This window comes from Bubalus kerabau, chromosome 5 (assembly GCF_029407905.1).
Source record: "Bubalus kerabau isolate K-KA32 ecotype Philippines breed swamp buffalo chromosome 5, PCC_UOA_SB_1v2, whole genome shotgun sequence".
NCBI classification, from domain to species: Eukaryota; Metazoa; Chordata; class Mammalia; order Artiodactyla; family Bovidae; genus Bubalus; species Bubalus kerabau.
Genome location: NC_073628.1, coordinates 97,812,798 through 97,831,595, shown reverse-complemented (window position 1 = coordinate 97,831,595; position 18,798 = coordinate 97,812,798). Strand labels below are relative to the sequence as shown.

The 18,798-nt window shown below is 46.6% G+C and overlaps 1 protein-coding gene across 5 annotated transcripts in view; it reads left to right on the top strand.

The window, feature by feature from the left end:
• PEX14 (peroxisomal biogenesis factor 14) overlaps nt 1–18,798 on the top strand; it is a 147,840-nt gene that overhangs the window by 12,554 nt on the left and 116,488 nt on the right. For 3 of the 5 annotated variants that reach the window (XR_008714948.1, XM_055582348.1, XM_055582344.1), the window contains exons 1-2: nt 1,381–1,480; nt 1,599–1,646. The exons of 1 other annotated variant lie outside the window; for it this stretch is intronic. Coding sequence is in view for 3 of the 4 variants with exons in the window: in XM_055582348.1 (XP_055438323.1) it covers nt 1,400–1,480; nt 1,599–1,646 (129 nt within the window). In the remaining variant the exon portion in view is untranslated. Of the gene's footprint in view, nt 1–1,380; nt 1,481–1,598; nt 1,647–18,798 lie in introns of those variants that run through there. One more of the 5 variants, XM_055582345.1, reaches the window with a different exon arrangement.

Below are 18,798 nucleotides of genomic sequence, written 5' to 3'. Positions count from 1 at the left end.
AGAGAGAGCCAGCATGGATGTGAGTGAGCTGATGAGAAGGCTATGGCAGTGGTCCAGGCAGGGGTTTTTGGAAGCTTAGACCTAAGTGACGTTAGAAGAAATGGAGCAAAGTGGATGGCCTGATCCCATGGATGTTTAGGAAGGCATATGGGAAGACTTGATATGGTGTTTGCTCTGGCAGGTGAGGGGAGGCACTGCCCAGGGTGGTCTTTTGGATTCTAGTTTGCATATTTTTGTGGAAGGTTGACTTTCACCCAGACAGGGAAAGCAGAAGAGGTCATGTATGGTGGAAGGAGAGGATTATGAATCTGCTATGGGATTTGTTAAGTCCAGGAGAAGGCAGGAAGTTGTAGAACTCAAGAGAGGTGTGGGCTGGAGCCCTAAATGCATCAGCTTATGGATGCCTGGAGCTTTAGGAGGGAGGGAAGGCACGTTCAGGTTTCCAGTTACTTTCCATACTTTCTAATTTTATGCTGGCTGACCTTGTTGTCCTAGAGAAGAAGGGGCTCTTGAGAAGGACTTTGGATGAAGTGGTAGGGTCCTTCCAGCAGAGTCCTTGCCTCCCTCTGTGGGAGCAGCTGGGCATGAGGAATCTTTGGGGACCCTCTGTGGACTGGACTCTTTCCTCTCTCCACTTCCATTCTTTTTCCCAGAAGGCTTCGCACTTGCCATCTGAACCAGCTGGGAGGAGTTTGGAGGCTGGCTCCACAGATTAGCTCATTTGTCTGGATATTATCTGTGGATAATTGGGAATTGGTTTGAACATCAGTAACAGTAAACTAATCATGACTCTCTCAAGCTGCTTGTTTTCTTCCTTTGGAGATTTGTAGATTTCCTCCTAGGTTGTCTGTCTCTGTCTCTTGTCTCTCCCTTTCTCTGAGCTGTGGCCATGTCAGCTAAGGGTTGAAGGTAAATTTGAGGGTGAGGGGAGAGATCCAGAGAAAGACACAGACTAGGACCAGGCGAGTGGGCCACATGCTGCCTGCAGGTTGGTCTGTTTATCTGTCAGCTTGTCACGAGCTTATTTTCAAAAACCCAACTTTCTTTTCTGCTGGGGATTGGTATCCTGAGTGACAGGTGGTAATAGGAACCAGTGTTCATAGTTTACTGCTTCCTTGGCTCCAGATAGATGCTGAGTGTAGGCAACTGGGGCCCCCTTGTGGCTGGATCTGGTTCTTCACTTTTGCTCGGCTTGCTGGTCATTGTGGAGGGGGCGGTGGGCAGAGATGGCAAAAGGAAAGTTTGGCTCTCACTCAACACCTTTTGTGGACTTAGCTATTGCTGTGGGTTTCATGATGGTCCCCAGCCACTGCTACTCAGCTGCTTGGGCCCTCTGAAGCCAAATTCAGCCTTCTTGAGGTGTTGTGACTGTGAACCTGAACCCGGAAGCCCTCTCTCCATGTTCTCTAGCAAATTTGGGCTTCTTGGGCTACTTCTTATGAGGAACCCACCACAGACCTCTCTGCAGTATGGAAAACGGGTGAGAAGTGCCAGAAGTAGTTGTTTGTGTGTGTCGCTCCGGAATGGCACGCCTTTGGTTTTTTGATGTCCATTGGGTGGCACTGCAATCTTACTTTTGTTTTTATTTTTCTTTGCAGCCAAGCTCTGCTCCAGGAAGTGAAAATGTGGTGCCTCGAGAGCCGCTGGTAAGAAGCCACGATATATAGTATGAGTCTCTATTAATTAAAATACGTAGTATGATTCTCTATTAATTAAAACACTGAGTTTAAAGAAGCCTGATGATCCTATAGTCATGCGTCAGTAGTGCCCCTGAATATAGGAGTGGAGGTGTTCTGTGGAGACCGAGCCCGTCAGCGACCTCTCACTTCTGACTGCTTTTCAGGCATGCAGAGGTTAGCGAGATTCCCTCTTAGTAAAGCCTGGTCTTGTCTGGAATGAGGAGCACCCATCCTTGGTCTGGTGATGCACCGTTTTATTTATTGTTAATCAGTGGGATGTTGGAAACCTATGGTGGCTGAGCTGAAGCAAGGTTGCTGGACCTGACCAAGGAGCTGAGCGGCTTGATTGTCTGAAATAGCCATTCTGTTCCTCAGAGTGAGGGCACTTCAAGTGGCCTTTGAAGAACAGATAAGAGCGAGAATTCTGTTTCTGCCTGGCCTGTAATTAGGTTTGTGATGCTCACTACCAACATTCTCTGCTTACACAATTGATAGGGAAGAGGCCTACTAAGTGCTGAAGCTAATTTTCTTTACACAGTGCATTTGCCTTGGTGGTCTTAGCCCGAGTGCCTGCCCCATTTTCTGTTTTGCATTTCAAGGCCTACTGCAAATCCTCTTGGCTGAATATTAAGCCCTGTTCTGTACTGGAAATTCCCTGGCAGTCCAGTGGTTAAGACTCTGCACTCTCATTGCTGGAGCCTGGGTTCAATCCCTGATTGGGGACCTAAGATTCCACAGGCTGTGTGTCACAGCCAAAAAAAAAAAAAGACTTGTTCTGCAGATGAGTTTTACAGAGGGGCCAGCTTTACGTTTAACTTTGCAGAGCTTTTTCTTTCATTGAATAGTGATAGCAAGCTTAGGGATATACCACCAAGCTTTTGTTTCAGCAGGGCCTATAGTTTTACCCGTTTTCCTTCCCTTTCCTTCTGGAGGTAGTGGGAGGAGGTGACGTGAGGCCCTTAGCTGGTATGAACAAGTCTGAATTCCGGCCTGTGCTAAGACTTCCCAAGGCAGGAGGTGAATTGGATCTGGCTGAGCTGGAGGAAGGTTCGGGTGATGCCAGCCCTTCGGGGACTGGTGGAGAGAGTCACTGTTGCCCTGCATGTCACCTGCTCTTCCCAAGTACGGGTCACTTCCCACCACTCCCTTAGTGGCTTCATTTCTCTCTTTTGGTATTGTGTGGGCTCTTCCTTGTGGTCTGGGTGGTGTGAAAGCCAGAGGAGGCTTTGCTTGGCCAGTCCCTTAGGTTGGGAGCTTGTTTCCCATGGGGCCTGCCTCAGTGCCCCTCAGACTGAAGTTGTGGTTGACTTTGGACTAAAGTTCAAATTGAACACTCTAGTCCTCTTCAGTCCTTTATTCCTCAGTCTCTTTTCACATTTTTATCTACTCATTTAACTACTGATCACCAGAAGAGCAGCTGGACCATCTTTTGGGCGTTCTTTCGAGCACGGAGCCCTGAGCAGTTGGTGGCATCTCTTGACTACTGGGTGCTTGGATCCCCGTGGCCCCTTCGCTCTGCTAATGTTTCTGTCCACTGCTCTTTTCCTGCTGCATTTGGCATCTGCATGTTGGTTGCTTGTATTTTTATTTCTTTCTTTTCTGGGAGGCCCTGAGCAGTCTTCAAACCCTAGTAGCCAGCGATCGTCCAGAGTTCAGACTCATTCTCTCCAGGCCAACTCCACAATTACCTTATATTTAATTAATATTTTTTCCCCTCTTTACATACTTGCTGCATAATTGCTCAGAGGAAAGAAAACACATAGCAGCAATTTATATATATATAAAAAAACAATAATTAAAAAAAAACCCCGAAATAAACTCCCATCTCATTTGGGTTGATCCTATGAGTTGGGTAATTAGGGCCCTATTAAAAGGTAGACCCTTCCTCCTTCCCCTCTTTTTTTATTAATTTTTTTATATTAAACTCCCACAGTCTCTCAGTCATGCCCTTATTGCTTTTGGCCAACCATTTGCAGCAGCCTGATTAAATGAGGGCACCAGCCGAGTTGTATGCTCTTGTGTGAGCTACTTCTGCCTCTTGGGAGAGGTGGCAGGAGGGTGCCAGGCAGAGAAGCTGCCGAGGGCCAGCAGCGGCTTGTGTGGCTGGTCAGGGGGACGGGATGAGCTGCTGCGAACTGGCGGCAGGCCAGAGAGAGTCACAGGGTGCCAGAGAGGTGATGGGGCACCCACACACAGAAAGCCCCCTAGCACTCAGCCCAAGGGCCTATCTACACCCTCACCCCTACCCCCCAGGGAGGTTCCTCAGGCTATATGTGTTAGCTGTCTCCTGGGTGCTCAGGAGGAACAGACAATTGAAGAATAAATCTAAGCCTTCTTCCTAAGTAATTTATATATCTTATTTGGGGAAGAAAATGCATTTATTTGTTACATGCAAGACAATTAGCAAATGGCACAAGGTTGTATATAATTTTAGCAAACAGTACAAAATTGTATATAATTTGGTGCAGAATTGCCTGGCTGGGAGTATAAGAGAGCCTTCATTATTCAGAGAAGGAAGAGTTCTCTGGTGGGGTGGGGTGGGGGGGTTCTTAGGGGTGGTTTTTGTGAAACTCGAGGCCAGGGCTGGAGGAATAGGATAGTCCAGTGTTGAAGGGAACACCGCGCTCAGTTATTTTTGGTTTTGTTTTTAACCAAGTGGAGTGCATATTTTCCACAAAATTCCTAAATGGAAGCTGCCTGTTCTCTATATTAATAAGGCTAAGCTTGGGATGCTGAAGGCAAATAATCTTGTTCTTTGTCTTCAGAACTAGATGAGCACTTTGGGGTAATTTTCCCCTTTATTAAAAGAGAGGCTGTACTGAGGAGTCAGCCTAGTACCGGTGACGTTGTTAGGCGGGCGTGTTCAGGTGTCTGCGCTATTGCTTTGCTCTGTTTCTAGGAAAGGAGGACCTGGTTTTCATTTCTGTCCTCTCTGGACCCTAAGAGCTGGCTTGTGATTTTGAGTTGATAAGTAGGCTCATTCTCGTCTGACTCTTTGAGATCCTATGGACTGTAGTCCGCCAGGCTCTTCTGTGCATGGGATTTCCTAGGCAAGAATACTGGAGTGGGTTGACATTTCCTCCTTTGTGGGATCTTCCTGACCCAGGGATTGAACCCAAGTCTCCTGCGTTTCCTGCATTGGCAAGCGGATTCTTTACCACTGCACCACCTGGGAAGCCCTGATAGGGGTCTTGTGGTCTCTAATTGGCACACTTGTGTGTATAGCGATCCCCTCTCTGGCCGCCTAGTGATACTGCACGTTACCTTCTCTTGCCCCTGCAGACCTCCTCCCCTCACTAAAGAACCAACCCAGCAACTCTGGCCATATTAGTGGGGTAATTGCTCTATAATGTCATGGTGTCCTTGGGGTGGTGATTGGTAAACAGACTCCCCTTGATAAATTCTGTGAACTCCCTGTTGAAATTCTCTGTTTGTTAATGACAGAACTCTTTGCCAGAGTTAAAATGGCTGATTAGTTTTTCTTTACACTTTGTTCACTGAGCTTTGCCTTCCAGGACAAGCTCCAGAGTACTGACCTCTAGCTTCTCCCAGACCTGCTCAAAACCTGTAAATTTCCTGCAGACCTGGGTTTTCTCATCACCTATGTGGGCACATGCTCAAGCCGTCGCAGAGGCTTTGGGCTGGTCCCCACACTGCTCTGCCAGGATCAAGTGCTCCTGCCTGGTTGATAAACCTTGAAGAATGGCCGGACGATTGTCTGCATAGAGTTCCTCCCTTGCTTTGATACAGAAACAGGGGTTAAGTAATCTTCTTAGAGTCCTTCCAGTCATACAAGTTGAGGGTATTTGAAGCAGCTGTAAATATGGTTTCGTTTACGGTCTGCTCACTTTTTTCAGTACAAGTTCCTCAGTGTTCAGTACAGTTGCTTATGTACTTTATATAATGCTTATGGATATGGGCTAAACTAGAATTTCAGCATTTTGCTCTTTGAAACCAACTTATTTCTAATGGGTGAGTCTTCTGCCATCTTCTCTTCCTCTGACCTGTAGGTATAGGTTTTGTTTTTGTTTCTGTCCTTTTTCTGCATCCCTCTACCAAAATAACCTCACACAACAGCTAATGTTCCTTTATAAATGATGATGGTAATTCTACTTCATTACCTTCCCTGTTGCTGCTGCTAAGTCGCTTCAGTTGTGTCTGACTCTGTGCGACCCCATAGACGGCAGCCTACCAGGCTCCTCCGTCCATGGGATTTTCCAGGCAAGAGTACTGGAGTGGGGTGCCATTGACTTCTTGTATCACCTTCCCTAGGATTAATGCTTTTTGGTATGCTGAATTCTCCCCCTCCCTTTTTTTTTTTAACCTTACATCCCCATGACTTAATTATTCTATAACTGGAATTTTGCTCCTGTTGATTGTTTTCACCCATTCCCCTCACCTTCCTCTGAGTTCTGTTTTTTAATTTTAATTTTTTAGGCTCCACATATCTGAAGTACATTAAGTATCGTGTCTCCGCAAATTTCTCCTGGAGGCTGAGAAAGAGCCTTGCCTGGGGTGAAGGGGTTGGGTGGGTGGTTCATTTGTTTGATCTCCACCCTTCTTGGGGAGCTCTTTTACCTCATACCTGGACACCTAAGATTTTCTCTTTGGTTTTTAAGTCAGTTAACCAGAGGCTGGCAATCAAAAGGCTTTTAAGGGACTTCCCTGGTGGTACAGTAGTTAAGACTCTGTGCTTCTAATACGGGGGGTGGGGGTGAACGGGGAAAGGATTTGATCCCTTGTTGGGGAACTAAGGTCCCACATGCTGTGTGATGTGGCCAAAAAGTAAAATCTAAAAAATCTTGATGAATTCAGGGAGCTCCTCTTTAGGAGAAGAGCCCTGGCCGGTCGCCTGTCTCCTGGAAACCTCTCACACGTACCTCTGGCACAGTTTCCCCCGCATTTGTATCTTTTGTGGTTCAAATACTTAGGTAAACTTGTTAGTGGGCTCATGTGGGTAGGTGATTCTCATGTTTTTCCCCCACCAAAACATTTCTGAAAGATGATATTCACATGCCCAGTGCATTTCTTTGTGTATACTCATGTGAAATAATGTGTGTATGTGTGTATGTATGTATAGAACATATAGTACACATATATTTATTTTATAAAGTTCAAAGCACTTGGCAGAATAAAATTGATTTTAACGTTGTATTCATGAAAGTATTTTATAAGCATCGAGTAGTGACACTAGCCACTTAGATTTTAGGAAATTGTCATTTTTCCAGGAAAAATAAATAAATATGGCAAATCTAAAGTGTCAAGCATTATTATTTAAAGAGTCTGTAATGGTTCATTTCTGTGAGTGTAACAGAGTTAGGTTTGCTCAACCGAGCTGTGATTTCCATCTGTTTCCCACTCAGGGTCTACTTGGAGGCTGGTGACTGGGGATGATGATGTAGCTGCTGCTGTTACTGCTAAGTCGCTTCAGTCGTGTCCGACTCTGTGCGACCCCATAGATGGCAGCCCACCAGGCTCCCCCGTCCCTGGGATTCTCCAGGCAAGAGTACTGGAGTAGGTTGCCATTGCCTTCTCTGATGATGTTGTAGGGATAACCCTAAATCTGCTCTATTTATTTATTTGTAAAAAGTGAGCCATCTGCCGGTTTTGGTGCTTACTGTACCAAAGGCACAAGGCGCCCCTCACAGCTGCTGTAAGAAACTTGGAACCTAAATTAAATGTAAACACCCAGAGGGTGGGGCTTGTGGTACACCCCCGGCGTGTCGTGTGTCCTGACTCCAGATGTGGGGCTGGAGGTCTGGGCATTGCAGATTGGAGGAGATGTTGGCTTTCCTCCTTCCCCAATCCCCCAAAACGTTGCTCTTTAACACTGACACCCCTTGTCAGGAGGGAGCCTGAGATTCCTGCCTGTCCTGTGGATAGGGGGAGGAAACTGATGAGAACTAAATGCTGAAATGGTTGAACCTGAGAAAAGCCTCATTCTGTCTCTGGTGGCTTCTCTCTAATCTCTAGGCTACTTACTGATTTTGAAATTACTGCCTCTTCCTGCTCCGTCCTTCCTATTACAGACGGAGGAGGTTTATTGAATAGACCAGGCGGTGCCCTTTAAGTTTTTCCCTCCTCCAGGTAAATGAAGAGGTGTGGGGTTTTTTTTGTTTTTTTTTTTTTTCCTGTTTTAAGGTATCCTTTTGCAAATAATTATTAGATGAATCGAAACTCTTAGGAGTAATAATTAGAGAAATGGAATTTGAAATTGGTGTTCAGCTTTGTTTATATTTTGGGTTCCTGCTTTCGTGGTAATACTTTATATTTGCTGTAGTTCCGGTAATCAGAGGCCCAACTTTTGGATAACTGAGCAGTGTCTCCTTCCGGAGATGTGGGAACTGGCAAGCTGAGTGCACAAGTGCCTTTTTTCAGAGCCATAGTGATCGGGGGATTGGGTTTTTAATTTTGTCACTGGCCTCATTGAAAAAGGGAAAGCCGCTCAGTCTTGTCCGACTCTTTGTGATCCCATGTACTGTAGCCCTCCAGGCTCTTCTGTCCATGGAATTCTCCAGGCCAGAATACTGGATTGTGTAGCTGTTCCCTTCTCCAGGGGATCTTCCCAACCCAGGTATCAAACCCAGGTCTCCTACATGGCAGGCGGATTCTTCACCATCTGAGCCACCAGGGAAACCTCCCTTTCCTCTTGGAAACATGGTCTCAGAAGTTCCTACCCAGGTGTCACTGGGCATGGGGTGTCTAGAGCTCTTATTTGGGCAGAGTGACCTTCTGAAAATGTGTTTTTGTTTAAAATAAGTCAGTGTCTTATTTAATTATTTTTGGCTGCACCGGGTCTTCATTGCTGCCCACAGGCTTTCTCTAGTTGCAGCGAGCGGTGGCTACTCTTTGTTGTGATGCATGGGCTTCTCATTGCGGTGGCTTCTCTAGTTGTGGCTTAAGGGCTGTAGGGCTTGGACTCAGTAACTCTGGCTCATGGGCTTAGTTGCCCTGCGGCCGGCATGTGAGATCTTATTTCCCAAACCAGGTATCGAACCCGTGTCCACTGTATTGGCAGGCAGATTCTTAACCACTGGACCACCAGGGAAGTCCCTTAAAATCAATCATTATCTTATGTGAAAGAATCTTCAGGCAAAAGCTGCTTTTACAGTGTGACCTAAAGAGGGTTATTCTGTATGACAAATTCAGCAAATCCCCAACAAACCTCCAGTTTGTGAAGCACCGGATGTCATGCTTCGGGCAGCCGTGTGCCCTGCGCTCTCCAGGATAATTTCAATTTAAAATACTCTAGCCCCTTGTCAAACCATGCAGACCAATTTGGGTTTGAAGAATCCACTCTTGTAGTTAACCAGCCCCACTCTGTGCTGAGAAGCCGCAGGAAGATAAAGTGGTGCTCGGGAGAAGGATGCGCTCGTGGCCCTCCCTCCTTCCCTCCCAGCTCTCCTTTCTTTTATGGTTTGTAGTTATAACCAAGATTTATGCCTGTTGCTCCACAAATCTTCTCCTTGCCATTATGAGTTTGTCTGCACAGTCTAGAGATGGGCCGACGCTGAGTGATGCTCGAGGTAAATCTGCGAGGGGTGCTCCTTGACACCGAGTCAGCCAAGAGCCGACTCCTGGCCCCGTGGACGGGGAGAAGACGTGCTGCCACCTTTGTGAACTCTTGCCTTGGTGACCTTGGTGGCACCGCTCTCCTGCTTGTGTTCACAGAGTCTGTGGTGGCACCAAGAGGCCTTTCTCTGTGTCTGCTCTGGTCCAGTTGGGCCACAGCAGAGCATCTCCAGGGGCAGGGCTGCCTTTTCCAGCTTGGCGGGGAGGAGCTGCTGATAGAATCCAGCACACAGGTTAATGATTGTACACGTGTGAGTGCCCAGTCACTAAGTCATGTCCGACTCTTTGTGACCCCGTGGACTGTAGCCCTCTAGGCTTCCTGTCCATGGGATTTTCTAGACAAGAATACTGTAGTGGGTTGCCATTTCCTCCTCCATAGGATCTTCCCGACCCAGGGGTCGAACCCGCCTTTCCCGCACTTGTAGATGGATTCTTTACCACTGGGCCACCTGGAAGCCCTGGTCATACATAGACACGGTTTAGCTTTTCCAGTTTGCTGAAAATGGGTTTACTAGACATCTTTTTCCCCCTTTCCTCATAGTTTCTATTTGCTGTATCCTTTTGTGTGTACCTTTGACTCATAATCTCTTATGAAATGAAGTGGTGGCACCAGTAAATACATATTTTAAGAAAAGTGTCAAGCTTGCATTAGACACCCACTAGCTGTCACGGCGCTGGGAAGCTACGTACCAGGCCTGGGCCCTCTGGCCCGTCGCTGCCTGGTCACACCCATACCCACACCCCTTCTGCAGACCAGGAGGGAGTCAGCTTGTCTTCAGTCTGTATGCCAGTTGATTTGTTAGCGAATTAGGCCATTTTATTAAATATCCTGTAAACAGGTGAAGTATAATGTGAACAGAGGGATCAACAAATATGGTGTGTTTTGTAAATATAGATGTAAAAAGAGGATTCTGTGAAAACTAAGCCAAATGTTTTGTTAAATGAAAATTGCTAAAAAGGTTGCTGTCCTTTTTAGGTGTGAGTGGGGAAGATACTAAAAATCTCGAAGCATTCTGTACTTAAGTTTGCTTTGCTAATGTCTTTTAAAGGCTTGCTTTGCTTTAGAAATTGTGAAGGGTGTGTTACGGGTGAAGTTTATGCAAGAAAGACGTCTGGGAACTTCAGTCTGTGGGCCCACACTCAAAGAAAAGCTCTTGGCTTCACATCAAAAGATTAGCAAATGACTGTACGTTTGTTTATAGGTTTTAAGTTCATGTGAAATGTTGAAGGTATGTAGATAGACTCCATTTTTAATGATTCCCTGCTTTAACCGATTTTTTGATTAACTAACCTATTACTAGCTCTGATCACCGAGGCCGGAAGGACTTCTGCTCTGTGATGTGCTGTCCTCTGTGCTGGTTTCTTTGTTTTCATTATCGTGTTTCATCCTAACAAGCTGGTGAAGATCCCTCTTCCTCGGGGTACAGCGAGGAAAACAAGCCCAGGTTCCCATAGCTAGTCAGCAACAGGACTGGGGTGTAAACCCCAAGATCTTGAGCAGGCTGGGGAGCAGGCGGGCGGCATGCCCACCTCGTGGGGTCCAGAGGTGTGGGAGACTTTGGCTTTAGGCTTTTTTAGACTTTATTTTTTTTTTAGGCTTTGGCTTGTTCAGGTGCTGCCTGGTGAGTCTGCTTCTCTGAAGCCGCTGCCTTCATGCACTGTCGCTGGTTGGAGTCTTTTGTGCGCATCTTAGCTGTTGAAAAGGCAGCTATTAATTTATCACAGGTGATGTGGGCCTCCTTGTGCTTGGAGGAGGCGTCTGCACCCATGTACCTCACTAATGACGGGTTACGGGATGGAGGCGAGATAATAGGATCTTTTCATCTTCTGTCTGTCGAGCAAGGTGCTGTGTCCCTGGTAGCTCCTAGGGGGCAGCAGCTGCTTGTTGTTCCCTCTCCTGCTGGCAGAGGGGAGGGTCCACAACTGAGTGCTTTGCTTTCCCTGCCACAGAAGTCAAGACACTACAGACTTCGGGATCTTCCTCTCTGGCTTTCCCTGCCCATCAGGTAAATCCTTTATCTGGGTCTCCATCAACAGTCACAAGTCCTTCACTGTCAGTTAAGGCAGCAAAGATAAGAGATTAGAGATGTCTTTAAGAGAGTGAAATCTTTTTGTCACATCTTACTTGTTGCCATTGATAACCCATTCCAGTACTGTTTGGGTGTTTTGAAAGTTTCCCCCGTGAACATGGGTCTTTATTCTGTTGGGAACACTGCTCTCATGTGGTTGATTATCTGTTCTGCCTGTCAGCACGTCTCTTCATTTCCCCCAACCCCCCCCACCCCCACCCCAAGCCGGGCTGACAGAGGTTTCTCTTCCATTCTCAATGACTCATTGCATAAGCACATTAAAGAGGAAACTTCGGATTTGTCAATCCTTTTAGACTTTGGGGCCCACCATCCATATGGCCAACTTGTGCCTTGTTGAAGTGAGAGACTGACTCCCCCATGCAGAAGCCCCAGCTCTCAGATCTTCTTCCAGTTGTGTGGCTGAAGCAAGTGACGGAAGGGGAAGGTTAGGTTGCAGGCAGAACCGGATGGTTGCAGTACACACAGAAAAGCAAATTGGCTGCACTGGTTCAGCCCTGTGAGGTTTATTTAGGATTAGCTAAGAATCTCAGCCCTGACTCCGCTGTGGGAGGAGCCGGTGACCCCCGCTTCCAGGCTCTTCCTTCTTGCAGACTTTCATCCGAGGAATCTGAGGACCCTGGCACGCTGGGGACCGATGGGAGCTTCCTTGCCGGCTATGAGTGGCTTTCCTCAGAGACACAGCGGGCCTCCTAACCTCACCTCTCCAGCTCACTCTCTGAAAAATGGCAGTTAATAGAATCTGCTAATGAGCAGAAGTAACTAGAAATAGTGGCAGATCATTCAACAGTGGAGTGGTTTATAATTTCTGTTTATCAAATGATTGTTATTGTCATTATTGTTATTTCTGTTGGATTTTTGAGGAATTCAGCCTGGTCTCCAGAGCCTCATCTATAAGACACTTTATTTCTTCCTTTCTCATGTCTAGAAACAACTCTATTCCAGTGAAATCCAGGTCTGTGGTCCCCCCTGCCCGGCCCCACCCAGCTGTATTTCTCCTCTGCCTTTCCGCTCAGCTTCCATTATTTGGCGGGCTCAGGCAGGTGGGGTATCCCCGCCTGGCCAGACTGGCAGAGCTAATACCGGCTGGAGGCACGCTGCAGTGTTTGTTTTTGCAGTTCCTGGATTTGGTTTAATGTACAATTGATTTTTTTAATGTATTTAATCATTTTTTTCTTACCTCATAAGGATTAACCTGCACAAACCTCATTTTATCCTAAGTGTGGCTTTGGGAGGAAGGGAGAAGAAAATTGAGTTTCTCCAGCTTATTTTATTCTTTCACTTTTTATTTTCTGAATGGCTTTTCCTGCCGAAGCAGCTCAGTAAAATACAATGTATTTTAGTGGCCATTACTTACTCATTACTAACTGGTCTCTCCTGCTTCCCTTTGTCTGTAAACTAAATACAGGGGGCCTAACGATAATTGGTAGCTCCATCACAGACTCACCAATTATAGATCAACAGGGAGAGCAGCCCAGGGATGGTTTGTGGTTGGCACTGGCTGCCCACCTAGCACTCTTGAGTTCTCGTTCTGCATCTGTCCCAAGTCGGTCTCGACTTGGATGGGTCCTCTCCTGATTTCTTACCTTGGCTTCCCTAATTTCATCGCACAGTCTCCCCAGTTTACACATTTCAACCTCATCTCATCCCTGTGTGTGGTTTTCACGTCCATGTTGTTCTTTCTTAGTTCCTGCCCCTTTGTCACATCTATAAAGTATCACTGTGGAGAGACTCCATTTCTGTTTTCTGTGTGTTTCCCTGATGTCTAGGATGGTTAGGTGGTAAGCTGCAGATAAAAGATTATCTCGAAACCAGTGGTTTTCTGTACAGTTTCGTCTGCTGAGTCCAAGTGAAGGCACGTCTTTGTGGGTACCCAGTTTAGCCCTCTTAGAGCATTTATCTGGTTTGTATTCCAGCTTATCCACTTGGCTCTGGGACAGGACAGGAAAAGTTGCATCTTACTGTTAGGCTGCTAAGCTCTTGCGTCAGGCTGCTTGGTGCTGAAGTAGCAGAGGAGCCCCTGTGATGCATGGCTGTATTTCCAAGCAGAAGACAGTTTTTGTTTGTTTCCTAGAGGTTTGGCACCTAGCCCCCTTGCTGAACCCTGCCTATCTGGGGTGGGCATATATCCGTACTCCTCAGCTCCCAGCAGAAGTAGGCACTGCACACACGTTTGTGGAGTGTGTGTGGGTGTGTCCTCACTTACGTAGGTGGTGGTGATGAGCCACGGGGCTGGGGTGCACTGTTGCTGCCTACCGGGACTCGAGGCGTGCATCGTGGCCACCAATGCACATACACAGATGTTTAGTGTACCACCACCACGCAGGCGACATAAAGCGGGCATTTTATGAAAGGGATCATCAGAGGAAACATTATAGCTGAGACCTTTATAGCCTTTCCATTATTATGGTTTAAATCTTGACAGTCTTTATTCGCAGTGACACTGGGACCAGCAGAGACAGTGCTCACTCCCACCGCCCACCTCCCCGTGTGCACTCCCCACATCCTGCTCTGAAGCAGTGATAGGCATCGTTAAGTGTGCAGGCAGCAGGGCTGCTTTGTAGTTTGTCTAGAAACAGCTCCTTTTGACTCAGAAGTTGGAAACCAGATGACTCACCATTCTATTTGTTTTATTGCAACTGTCATTTCATAAAATGCCCTGAAACCTTTAAATGCCAAAGTCAGGTTTTTGTCTTCCTTTTCTATTTTGTTACCTCTCCTGTTATCTCTGATCTTTTCTTTCATGTCTCTCTTTTCTGCTTCCCTTTCATGATTATTTTCCCTTTCATTTCTCTCTCTTTCTCCCTCTTTCTCTCCAGAACCATCCCCCCGCCCCCGGCTCCACCGCCTTTGTAGTTGAAGTGGTCTCTGTTAACATCATGACTTCTCTTCTGGTTTACTGCTGTCGGATTTAGAGTCTCCACCCCCCCAGTTTATGTGTGTGGTTTAGAAATGGAAACATACATTGAAGTTTATAAAGCACTCACTGGCTTCAGCTCTAGAAGCTAAGTGCCACGTCAAATCATAACAGTAGCTCACTTTTTGTGATACTGCCTTTTGCAAACTTGTGGGTCTCTCCCACAGAGCCATTTCCTCCCTTGAATGGGTACCAGGCTCACAGTGTGACTGAGATCTCCAGGCTTTCCTAGGACAGCCGATAGGGTTCCTACATCAGGATGTTGATTGCAGGGAGAGGGGCCTTGATCTTATTAACTGTTTCTCTCCGGATATGGTATTTACCTGGAATTCCTGAAGTAGAGAGCACCTGCTCATTCTCACGGCTGAGGTGGGGTGTCAGGATTTAAATTTTTAAGGACTTGCGCTCTCCAACCAGGACTTGTTGGATCTTTCTTCTGGCAGTTTCTGACATTGTGGCACTCAATTGAGTCACCTGATGGATGACAGGAGCATCACTGGGTGTTCAACACCTGGCCAGGGAAGCAGGGACCCTCCATGGATCTACCCAAAGGAGGGCAGACAGATTGTGGAATTTTAATGAAGAGGGGTGGGTCCCTGATGTTCATCTGCTTTGGAGCATAACTGAATCCCAGCATTTACTTCAGGAATGTTTGTGGGGATCCTGCACTAGTGTCAGTGGTTATATTCCACATTTGTCAAACTCATAAATCCTACCAAACTAATTTTAAAAGTTTAATTCGCATTGTGAGTGGATTCTTTACCAACTGAGCTATCAGGGAAGCCCAATTTTAAAAGTAGCTAATTATAATGAAAAAGAACAACAACTTCAAATGCACAGGAATCTCTCTTAAATGTTCCTTGTTTTTCTTTTTTTCTTCTCCTTTTTTTTTTAATGCCTTTGGTCTGTTTTGGCCTTCAAAGTGAGCCATCCTCTGAATTCTGTTGTGAGAAAACTCCTTTCCTACATATCTCCAAGGAAGGAGAGTGTTTTCCATGCTGTGAATGGGGGAAGATACGGTATTGTTACAGTATTTAATGGATTGATGGCTGTGAGCTTCAAGCATGAGTTCTGTCTGTCTGCTGGGCAGCACTCAACATAGAATGCTGTGTTTTAACCCACTTGGCTCAATGTCTGTTTCTGACACAACCGCTTTTCATGCTGCTGGAAAACAGAAAACCACAGGCTGTTAACTCAATACTCTTCCCTTCTGGGGCTAGGGTGGGAGCAGGGCGGGGGCACAAGGGGGTTCAAATCAAGTTACTCCCCACTGGAGAGACACATTCCCTCCTTCCAGCTGGCAGTTTGGACAAGGATTCTAGAGTTCCTGGCCACTTGAATTAAACCTCAGTGAGGGGTGCCCTGTGGCCCACTTATGACCTGGGCATTTACTCCTTGGACCGGGAGCAGCCTGCCAAGTGTCTCTTGCAGGCTCCCTCTGGATTCCCTACCTATGGATGTCTTCTCCCTTCCCGGGCAGAGCCCTTTTGAGAGGAGCAGAAGGATCATTTAGTGCTCGTGGCCTGCTCATTCCTTGGCTTCTCTGCTGAGCTATCCAGCAGGGGTGCCAATTCTTCCATTTAGCTGACTATTATATAGCCCTTAAAAGGGAAGGGTTTATTTTAGCTGGCTGCTATATTGATTGCTATAGGGACGTTTCTATTTTCACTGGCTGCTATATTGACTGGGAAAAGGAAAGGGGCCGTATTGCCGGGAGCTGTCATATTGACTGTTACAGAAAAGATCTGTATTTAAGCAGTACCAGTGCACTGGGATCTCCCAGGCAGGATATTAATGCTAATTCATCCGCTCACCCCCTGCTGTGAGTGTTATTTGTTTAAATCTGTAGATTCCCACAGCGCGTTTATATCCTCACTAGAGTGAGCTTCGCTCCCTGTAATTATTTAACATTATATGCTGATATAAATTGTAACAGTTAAAGAATGGTAATGAGTAGCCAAAAAAGAGAAGAAGAAGAAAAAAGAAAAGAAACAGAAAAAAAAAAGAAAAAAGAAAATATAGTAGAAACCTGTATAATGTGTACATGTAATTTTTGTTGTATGCGTGTATGTGTGTGTGTGTGTTCGTATGACATTCGAAATGGCAGAGTCAGATTCTAAGATAGCAGTGAGGTATGTCTGCCATCCTTTCTCCCATTCCAGGTTGATTTGTACAGTGTTGCTGCATCCACGTATTGTGCATCTGTGTGTCCATACACGTGTGCACACGTGCTCACGTCACCCACCAGAAAGAGACTGTACTGACGTGTGCTCATACCATCTACATGTGTTCCGTGCAGCAGCAAGAAATTTCTCCATTAGCGCCTCAGCTTCCTGATGAGTAGCTGATGTTTCCTTGAGCTTCTTTGTCGGCTCAGGAGCTCCAGGCTCGAGACCCATACCCTGGGGAGCACTCAGTTGGGATTGAACTCATAGGCCATTGGGTGTCACTGTCGCTCTATTGTCTGTTGTCAAAAAAGGGCTGTTACGCTGGGGAGACTGGATTTCAAAAGAAAGTTGTTTTTCTGCCCAAGTGGAGGGTTGTTTGTTTGTTGGAGATGTTTTGCATTTTGAGACCCACGCCTCCCCTCTCTTGCCTCTTTAAAAGTAGCTGTTTTGTTGGCTGTTTCCACCATGGTAAGCTGGGCATTTTGATTTTGTTTTTGAAAATTGTGTGCTGTGTTTGAATACCACCTGGAGCACCCCAGAGGAGGACTTCCATGAGCAGAAAAGTTCCACGTTTAAAAGAAACTAAGAGGCAGCTCCACAGCATTCTGGAAACCCACTTAACGAGGAGTGAGGCCCTGGGCAAGAAGGAGGACGGCAAGTCTCCTTGCCCATCCTAAATGTGCCCTGCACCTGCAGCTTCCCGGCTGCCCGTGCTGGCTGCGTGGAGGTGGGAAGATGATGGTGAGTGAGGCGGTGGTGAGGCGCAGGCGCGTCTTCCAGCCGGCTGCTCCCGCAGCGTGGAGCTGTGCCAGGCTTCACCACAATTCATACTGTGTCAGTTTAATAAATGCACTACTTAAATTATGAAATTACAAAAGAAAAAAGAGAATGCACTTATTCAGACTCTTAATACATTAAAAATAAGGCATTAAAACTCTGACTTTTTTTTTTTTCTTCCAGAATCAATAATGAACAGGAAGGGTTGTAGACATTAACAGTCATGGACATTCAAACTCTTATACATAAATTATCTTAGAAAAATGCACATAAGACTTGAATAATGTAAATACATTAATGCATTTAATAATTTAAACATTAAAGCGCAAGCAGGAATTTGAGGCAGAGGCTGTTCTGAGGTAAGGGATTGGTCCTGGAGCGAGTGTGTCCTAGGATCGATGGGTGATTTCCCCTTGAGACACCCTGGAAAGAGAGTGCCTGGCTGCCTGGTGTGAGCCCCCGTGCCAAGAATCCCTGGACATTCCTGAACTCTGCTACCTGCCAGCCCCTTATTTTTGTGTATTCTGACCTTCGTCCTCGATTCGGCGTTCTCTCTAGTCCTGTACTTCTAATTGTTTATTAGAAAATTAAATGCTTCCACTTCAAAGAATAGTGGACTTTGAGAAGGTCTTGGTTGGAAAACCAAACTAAATTAAAAAAATCCTTCACCAGCAGGCTCTGGCTGCTTGTGATTCGGAAACACGGAAGTGGTTGGCTCCTCACAGCCAGACATGCTCTCAGCCTGGAGCTCCTCTCCAGCACCGAGGGCCCTGGATCCAGGCTGCGAAGTGATTGGAGACAGACCTAGTGGGAAAGCTGAGAGGATGGAGTGTGTTACCCTGTGGGTGCCGGGCATCACGGTGGCAGGTTGCCATGCCAGGAAACAAGACAGGTGCCATGGAGTCAGACTCCTAGGGCGGGGGTCATGCCTCGCTTTAATCTGAGGGTTTAACCATGGGATGGACTGATGTTAACTGTTTTTCCCTCCCTTGCTTACAAAATCGTATTTGCAATGGCAGAAAGTCACTGGAACATTAGAGCCCCCTTTTCTGGCAGAATGCAGAAATGGTTGAATTTCATTTTTGACACCTACACTGTAACGTGCTCTGGCAAGAATGAAGCAGCTAGGACCGTGTGACGAGGTTCATTGATCAGCCCCAGTGCTGTTCTCCAGTAGTTTCTTAGCTTCATTTTATAGCCCAGATCATGTGTGAGAAACTGGGAAAACCTCAGACCCTATGTTCACTTCAGTTCAGTCGGTCAGTCGTGTCCAACTCTTTGCAACCCCATGAATCGCAGCACGCCAGGCCTCCCTGTCCATCACCAACTCCTGGAGTTCACCCAAACTCAGTCCATCGAGTCGGTGATGCCATCCAGCCATCTCATCCTCTGTCGTCCCCTTCTCCTCCTGCCCCCAATCCCTCCCAGCATCAGAGTCTTTTCCAATGAGTCAACTCTTTGCATGAGGTGGCCAAAGTACTGGAGTTTCAGCTTCAGCATCATTCCTTCCAAAGGACACCCAGGACTGATCTCTTTTAGAATGGACTGGTTGGATCTCCTTGCATTCCAAGGGACTCTCATGAGTCTTCTCCCAACAC